Source organism: Mus pahari, chromosome 6 (genome assembly GCF_900095145.1).
Source record: "Mus pahari chromosome 6, PAHARI_EIJ_v1.1, whole genome shotgun sequence".
NCBI lineage: Eukaryota > Metazoa > Chordata > Mammalia > Rodentia > Muridae > Mus > Mus pahari.
The window spans coordinates 59,006,014-59,014,677 of NC_034595.1; the positions used below are offsets into that span (position 1 = coordinate 59,006,014).

The 8,664-nt window shown below is 45.1% G+C and overlaps 1 protein-coding gene across 1 annotated transcript in view; it reads right to left on the reverse strand.

The window, feature by feature from the left end:
- Positions 1 to 8,664, reverse strand: part of Zyg11a (zyg-11 family member A, cell cycle regulator) — a 37,902-nt gene that overhangs the window by 20,908 nt on the left and 8,330 nt on the right. Inside the window, exons 2-3 of the mRNA XM_029540388.1 lie at positions 7,410 to 7,575; positions 1,895 to 2,646 (exon numbers count right to left, since the gene is read on the reverse strand). Coding sequence (XP_029396248.1) covers positions 1,895 to 2,646; positions 7,410 to 7,575 — 918 coding nt within the window. The remainder of the gene's footprint in view (positions 1 to 1,894; positions 2,647 to 7,409; positions 7,576 to 8,664) is intronic.

Consider the following 8,664-nt stretch of genomic DNA (forward strand, 5'->3'; position numbering starts at 1 on the left):
CTCTGAGTACACTGTAGCTGTCTTCAGACACACCAGAAGAGGGCATCAGATCTCATTACAGATGGTTGTGAGCCACCATGTGGTTGCTGGGAATTCAACTCAGGATCTATGGAAGAGCAGTAGGTGCTCTTAAGCACTGAGTCATCTCTCCAACCCAGGACTTTTGTTTTTTAACTAGGTGTGATCAAGCTTTCAACATTCCTGGGTAGTAAAGAATAAAACAAACAAAAGCAAAACAAAACAAAAACTGGGGGATAGGAGAATAAGAATTTTACAAAATGAAAAGAAATTAAAAAAAAAAAAAAAACCTCTCCTGGTTCCACCACTAGCATCATTATTTCAGGATTCTACGAAACTGACAAGAAAACGCTGTTTTTGAAACAGGGCTTTAGCGCATACCCCAAACTGATTTCAAAGTTACAATCTACCTGCTTCAGCCTCACACACTCTAGTTGTGTTCAGCTAAGGAAGTACTTTTGAAAAGGGAATTCTGTCAACTGCCCCAAAACTGAGTTTGCAAGGCAGAAGCAGGCAGATTTCTGAGTTCGAGGCCAGCCTGGTTTACCAAGTGATTTCCCGGACAGCCAGGGCTTTACAGAGAAACGCTGTCTCGGAAAAAAACAAAAAACAAAACAACTGAGTTTGCGAGCTTACCATGGGGAGGACCCTGATGGGGGTACAGGCCTGATATGCCTTCTTGAGGCCAGCAGTGCTACAGGAGTTTGGTTTGGTGTTATGTATTCTAATGCTATAAAACCCAAGATCTGGTTAACCCCCAACGAGGACACCAGCTTTTGTTGTATGAACTTTGCTCCCCAAGTTAATTGGTCGATAAAAGGCTAAAGCTGTGACTGGGCAACAGATAGAGGTAGGGCGGTTTTCAGTTACCTGGCTGGGGGTCGAAGGTCATGAAGAGAGGAGAAGGAAGAAGGCAGGAAGAAAGAAGAGAGGAGGAAGCTGCTAGGAGAGGTGATGGATCATGAGCGAGCAGGGGACCAGGAGAAACAGCAAGTGACAAGGGACACATGGCTGGGATGTAAGTTCGAACAGCTCAAACCTGCCCCATCTAGGCTTACAGCTTGTAAATAAAATAACTTGATCATGTGTCTTTTACATGGGCTACCTAGAATTTATAACTCCATTTCTACATTGCCACCCATCTTCTAGGAAAAGCTAGAGGAGGAGGCCCTGGAAGTTACTCTCACTAGTCAGCCAAAAGAAAATTGCTGCAGGGTAAATGATTAGTCCTGTAGTAATAATTATACTCATAAAAACTTAAAAAAAAAAATCCCCCTAGGTTACTCCATTTCTGGGTTGTTTTGTTTTTTTTTTGTTTTTTTTTTTTCCTGCGACAGGGTTTCTCTGTATAGCCCTGGCTGTCCTGGAACTCACTGTGTAGACCAGGCTGGCCTCGAACTCAGAAACCCTCCTGCCTCTGCCTCCCGAATGTTGGGATTAAAGGTGTGCGGCACAGCGCCCGGCTGGTTACTCCATTTCAAATGACTGCTGTTAAATATAGTTCTCCCTACCTCGACTGGCTGTCCAACGATCTGTCTCAATCCTATCTGGATTGAGTAGTAGCCTCTATCAAGGGAGAAACTAGACGCATTCACACAATTAGTAGAAGAACAAGTCCAACTTCACTATATTCTCCCTCCCTACAGTCCATGGAACACTAGGGTGTTCACTGTAAAAATGAGTTCAGAGGGATGGAGACTGCTACCAGATTTAAGGGTAATTAATAAAACCATGTAGGCTTGGGGGTCCCCCACAAAGGGGCCACCCCTCATCTCCGCCATTCCCGATTTTATGCAAGTACCCCACGCCCCCAATATTAAGTCTAATGCACAAGAACCTATGTTGCTAATAAAACAAAATATATGTTAGGACAAACCTTCAAGCCTTGCTTGGTGGTAAAGAAATCAGAGTAACCAGCTTCTGTATACAAGAGTCCCACAAACTGCATTGCAGGCCGGTGCTGCAGAAAGGATTCCACAGCCTGATCAGTGATGTTGGTGCCCCCTGAAATATCCAGGGATATGAGGTTGGGCAGGATGTCCTTCTGCTGTAACAGATAAAAAGCGAGGTCTGATCTGAGCTGCTGATGATCAGAAATATCAAGGTGAAGCAGGCATTTCAGTTGTCTGATAACCGCAAGAACTTGTGAGCTGTTCATGGCCAGGCCCTTTAGATAGTGCATCGTGAGAGACCTGAGCCTGTTCGTACAGGAGAGGAGTGCAGAGATGTTGGTGACCAGAGTATTGGAGATATCCAAACTTTCCAGGTTGGGTAACTGAGAAACACTAACTAGGTCTTCATTGCAAAAGGATACATTGGCAATGCTTAAAGTGTGAAGGCCAGTGAAGCGACTCAAGGCCGCGACTCCCGAGTTCGGAGGGATGCTGACTGAGTCTAACACAAGGCACTGGAGGTTCTTCTGGATCCAGGCACTGCTCTGGAGAGCGTGGATGATGTCTGGGGCCAGAAGCTCTGCGTCCACCGATGTGGCATCCACTTCGATGAGCTTGTGATGGCAGAAGGCTTTTGTGAAGGCTGCTGCGGAGAGTTTAACTCTCGGAATATTGATCAGCTTCAGGTTCATCTGCTTGCCTTGGAAAATGCTTGCTGTTCTGTCAGTCAGCCTGCCTGTAAGAAAAGCAGACCCACATTCAATGATTACCAGATCACAGGCCTTTCCTGAATGTGACACAGCGGTGAATGAGGAGACAGATGCTACTAGAATATTCTGGCCATGGTTCCTGCTAACTGGGCCAGATGCTGTCCTAAACCCTCATTTATTTTCTGCACTAACTCTACAGAAGAACGACTTAGTACTGTTAGATGAGGAGACGGAGCCTTCAAGAGTTTATCTTGCCCAAGGTCTACTTGTGGAAGGTTGTACTTCAGAACTCGGACTTACCGACACCAACCCTATTTGCAGAAACAAAACAAAATCAAACAGGTAGACAATCCGTAAGTAGATAACTCCACTATATCACTTTTGAGGGAGGGGATTTCAAGACAGGATCTCACTATGTAACTATAGCTATCCTGGAACTCACTATGTAGACCAGGCTGGCCTCAAACTCAGAGCCCTGCCTCTGCCTCCCCAGTGCTGGGATTAAAGGTATGTGCCACTGCACCTGAATTTTTCTGTTTTGACCACTTTAACTCAAAATACAGGATGACTTAACAAGATAATCATTTATCCTTTGGGCCTTCATTTTCTTTTCAACATTTTTTTTAAGATTGGGGATGGAGAGATGGCTCAGTGGTTCAGAGCACTGGCTGCTCTTCCGGATGTCCAGAGTTCAACTCCCAGCAACCACATGATGGCTCACAACCATCTATAATGGGATCTGATATCCTCTTCTGGCACACAGATGTACATGCAGATAGAGCATTCATATATACAAAAATAAATAAATAAACCTAAAAATATCAAAGTATTAAAAACATTTTTCAGATTGACTCATTTTTATTTGTATGCATGTGTCTATGGGCATCATGTTTGTGACTGGTGCTCATAGTGGGCAGAAGAGGACATCTAACCCCTTAGAAGTGATGTTACAGACAGTTGTAAGCCACCATGTGGGTGCCAGGAACCAAACCTGGATCCTCTGCACCAGCAACAAAACTGCTGGGCAACCCCTCCAACCCTAGAAGGCTTCATTTTCTTCATCTGTAAAACAAAGAGGCTGTACTAAACCCCTTTTAGCTACTAGTTACAAAGAACTCTCTATATATGAGATTCCATCCTAAGCAACAGGCATATCAGACACCACAAAGAACTCAATCTAGAAGTACATGCCAGTAGATGATTAAAATAGTAGTCATCTTGTACTCAAGTGCAAAAAATCGGGTCTGGTGAGAATGGAGTGCCCTAGAGAAGTTTTGTGTGTGTGTGTGTGTGCGTGCGTGTGTGTGTGTGTCTGTCTGTGTGAGTGTGTGTGAGTGTGTGTGTGTCTGTGTGTGTGTGCGTGCGTGTGTGTGCGTGTGTGTGTGTGTGTGTGTGAGTGTGTGTGAGTGTATGTGTGTGTGACAGGATCATTCTGTAGTCCAGCAGCTACTCCTCGCTTTCATTTATATTCTTAGAAAGACCTAGGCAGGCAGGTGTGTTGGCAGACACCTGTAACCCCAGCATTTGGAAGGTAGAGGCAGAAGGGATCATGAGTTCAAGAACATCCTCCACCTCATATTTGAGATTGAGATCAGCCTCAGGAAAAATCATGAAAATGTCCAAAACAAAAACAAAAACAAACAAGACAAGACAATTTTGGGACAGTAAATAATTGGAGTAACTTCAGCTGGGAATGAGATGACACTGAAAAAGCTGTGGAGTTTGGAGCATTTCAGATTTTCACATTAAAGATGTTCAACTGTATTCCCAAATCCAAAGTGTTCCCAGCCTCACGTAAGCACAACCCTTCCAGAATTCTCTAAAATTACCAGATTCGGCTGGGCGTGGTGGCGCACGCCTTTGATCCCAGTACTCGGGAGGCAGAGGCAGGCGGATTTCTGAGTTCGAGGCCAGCCTGGTCTACAAAGTGAGTTCCAGGACAGCCAGGGCTATACAGAGAAACCCTGTCTTGAAAAACCGAAAAAAAAAAAAAAAAAATTACCAGATTCAGGCATGGTGACGCAGGCTACAGACTCAACTAATCCAGAGGTGGAGGCAAGACGATCACTTGCATGCTCAAGTTCAAGGGATAAGTCCTTGTCTCAAAAAAAGAAAGAAGAGCTGGAGAGATGGCAGTTGCTGCTCTTGCCAGGGACTCAGATTCAGTTTCCAGCACCCGTATGGCAGCTCACAACCACCTGTACCACCAATTCCAAGAATCTGATGCCTCTATCTGACCTTCCAGAGCACAAAGCACCTGTGATGCATATGTGTATATGCAGGAAAAACATTCATGCACATAAACAAGGAAATCTTTTAAATGAAAATAGATTTGTGTGGTGGTACTTGCCTTAAAACACAGAGATCTCTAATTTTTGAGGCTAGTCTGAACTATATATATATAGAAAGTTCCAGGCCAGTAAGTTTGCATGGTGAGACTCTATCTCAAAATAAAATAAAATAAAAATGTTAAAGGGCCAGTGAAAATGGTCCAGTAGATGAAGAGCCTGCTGCAGAGTCAGAGAACCTTAGTTTGATCACCAGAACCCACATGCTAGAGAAAAACGAACCCTTGCAAACTGCCCTCTGGCTACACACACACACACACACACACACACACACACACGTCAAAACCAAAATCTTCAAGGAAGCAAATCAAATAGAACCTTTAATTCCCTCTCACTGTATGTTTCTTGCTGCTGTTTTAATTTTTTAACTATGTATTTATTTGACTGGGAGAGGTGGCATACAGATGTCAAGGTGCATGTGTGGAGTCAGAAGACAACTCGGAATTCAGTTCTCTCCTACCACGTAGGTTCCAGGGACAGAAGCTGGGCCATCACGCCTAATGGTCAGTGCCCTGACCCACTGAGCCTTCTTGTTGGTCTCTTCTTTGTTTTGTTTCTCCCCAGACAGATTATTCTAGAACCAGACTGGCCTCAGACTCCTTATGAAGCTGAAGATGACCAATATTCTCATTCCCCTGCCTCTGGTTTTTATGTGCTAGACTTACAGGCATGTGCCATCAAGTCTGGGCTCTTTTTTGTGTCCTGCAACTGACATGTTCCACTACTGATCTATACCTTTAGCTCCAAAGAAACTTTAAAGGCTCACACCCATAATGTAGAGAATAAAGAATGAGAATAAAACAAAACATTGGAAGCCAGAGAACAGATGGGGATGGTTTCTTGCTGTTCTCTTCTGTTCTATTTTGTTTTTCCCCAACCAGAGTATCTTAGAGCCCAGACTGGCCTCAGACTCATGATGGAGCTGAGGGTGGCTGTTATCCTGACTCAGACAAGAGAAGACAATGGCTTTATTTTCTTTACCTATTTGGCTGGCAGCAAGGATAGCTTCGAAAGCTTAGCTTACCCTTTAAAGACTGAGGTAATCAAAGTAAGAACTATAAATAAAGGTATTTTTCAAATAATAAAGCACTGAGGTTCACCGGCTACTGTTTCTGTTGTTGGAGGCCCTCTACTGCTGAAGACACCATACACTCCAATTGGAGGACACAGTAATCAAGCTGGAACCGTCCTCCCTGCCCTCGTACAGTGCTACTCGGGGAGAACAGACATCGAATCTTACTCGGCTGTGGAATACGCACACCACACTACTGAGGTGCCAGATGGACTTGGCCATGGGTAGAACCATGGCCAGTCTGCTGCAGGGATAAGCAACGGCTCCTCAGATTGGAAGGGCATGCCGCAATAGGGGATTCATCTCTGGTACTGTAAATGTGGTCAAAAGCTAGGGAGGTAAAGGCTATGCATAACAGGGAAGGTACAGCTGTTGTTTGCTAATTGAACATGAAGTGCCTGTGAAACTCCCTTCTGAATAGGTTTTGTCCGTAGATCAGCGCTGCTGTCAGCTTTGCAGAGCCTTACGACTGATTAGCGGCAGACATGGTCAAGTGCTAAGAATAACTGACTGCTGGAGTTGGGGAAATGGCTTTAGGGTGTATGCTCACCTGCTATGCAAACATGAAAACCTGGGTTCAAATCTCCAGAACACAAGTAAAAAGCCTAGCATGACCAAACATGGCTACCACCCAGTGCTGCGTGACTGCGGAGACGGGGCAGCCAGGCCTTGCCTGGCTGTCAGCATCGTTCCAGGGTTAGGAAGAGACTATGACTCAGGGAGCTAAGGAAGAAAACGACAGACCAGCTCATCTCACGTCCTCTGCAGGCAGACACACAGGGATCCACATGCTGAGCCCTCAATGGGCATTCTCTATGGCCCAGTCCAAAGCTCACAGAACGATGCAGAAGAGAGGGAGGGAAAGAAAGTCAAAAGCCTGAGGAGGGAGCGGCGTGCTGAGGACCACTTCCTTCCTCTAAAACACAGCCACTGCATTCTTTACTCAGTGGCCAGCTCAGCACAAGAGCTACCTGAGACTGAGCCTGTCCACACTCTGTCAGAGGAGGAAGGGAATCACAAGGGCCCATCCAAAGGTCCTGAGTTCAAATGCCCAGTAACTACATGGTGGCTCACAACAACCTGTAATGAGACCTGATGCCCTCTTCCGGGGTGTCTAAAGACAGCAACAGTGTACTTACATATAATAAGTAAATACATCTTTAAAAAAAAAAAAAAAAGCCGGGCGTGGTGGCGCACGCCTTTAATCCCAGCACTCGGGAGGCAGAGGCAGGCGCATTTCTGAGTTCGAGGCCAGCCTGGTCTACAAAGTGAGTTCCAGGACAGCCAGGGCTACACCCTGTCTCGCAAAACCATTAAAAAAAAAAAAAAAAAAAAACAAAATAAAATAAAAATAAAGAACTTTTAGTACCTTGCGAAGCCATCCTCTCAAGGAGTTTATCAGCTATTTCATGAGGGAAATACCAATGCTTTGGAAGACACAATGTTCCATCAGGCCTTTTAGAACACCATTTGTCCAATTCAGCAATTAAGACATCCAGACAGATGTTGACCAAAGAGTAGGGTGATGCCTCCTCCTAAGTCATCAAAAGAGGAAAAGAAAAAAACTGTTAGAATTCATCTGCAAACACTCAGCGTAAAAGTGACCACGGTCGGCAAGATGACTCAGCAGGTAAAGGCGCTTGCTCTCCTGCAAGCCTGAGTTTGTCTTTGAGAAGAACCACTTTCCATAAGCATCCTTTGCCCTCCATACAGCACATACTAAATTAAAGAACAAGAAGAAAACAGTCAGCCAGATGTGATGGTGCACAGCTTTAATCCTAGCTAGACCCGGGAAGACAGAGCAGACAGATCGCTGAGTTCAAGACCAACCTGGTCTTCATAGTGAGTTCGAGGCCAACCAGGTATACATAGCAAGAGCCTGCCCCAATAGTAATAAAAAATAATATTTTAATACTATTACTTCTGAAATCAAACGCACAGCTTACCAGAACCTAGGAGACAGTGCTGAGGCAGATTTATTTTATTTTATTTTAAGGATTTATTTATTTATTTTGTATACGTGAGTCCACTGTAGCTGACTTCAGACATACCAGAAGAGGGCATCAGATCTCATTACAGGTGGCTGTGAGCCACCATGTGGTTGCTGGGATTTGAACGCAGGACCTTTGGAAGAGCAGTCAGTGCTCTTAACCCCTGAGCCATCTCTCCAGCCTCGAGGCAGATTTTAAAGTTCATAGTCTTAGAATTCTCGGTGCTTATACTTGCTGCCAAGCCTGACGACCTGAGTTTGATGACAGCGACTCCCCCGAGTTACCCTCTGACACCTGCACCCCCACCTTTGCATACGCCTCTCCCATAGAAGTAACTCCATGTACCACAAGGTCCTAGAAAAGCAACCTAATCCCAGTGTAGCTCAGGCTGGCCTCAGGCTCTCAGTAAATCTCTTGCCTCATCCATCCAAGTACTGGGATTGCAAACTTGGGCCACTATGCCTGGCATATTCATTCATTTATATATTATTTAGGGTTCTGAAATGAGGTCTAGGGCATGAGAGATGGCTCAGAGGTTAAGAGCACTGACTGTAGCCGGGCGTGGTGGCGCATGCCTTTAATCCCAGCACTCGGGAGGCAGAGGCAGGTGGATTTCTGAGTTCGAGGCCAGCC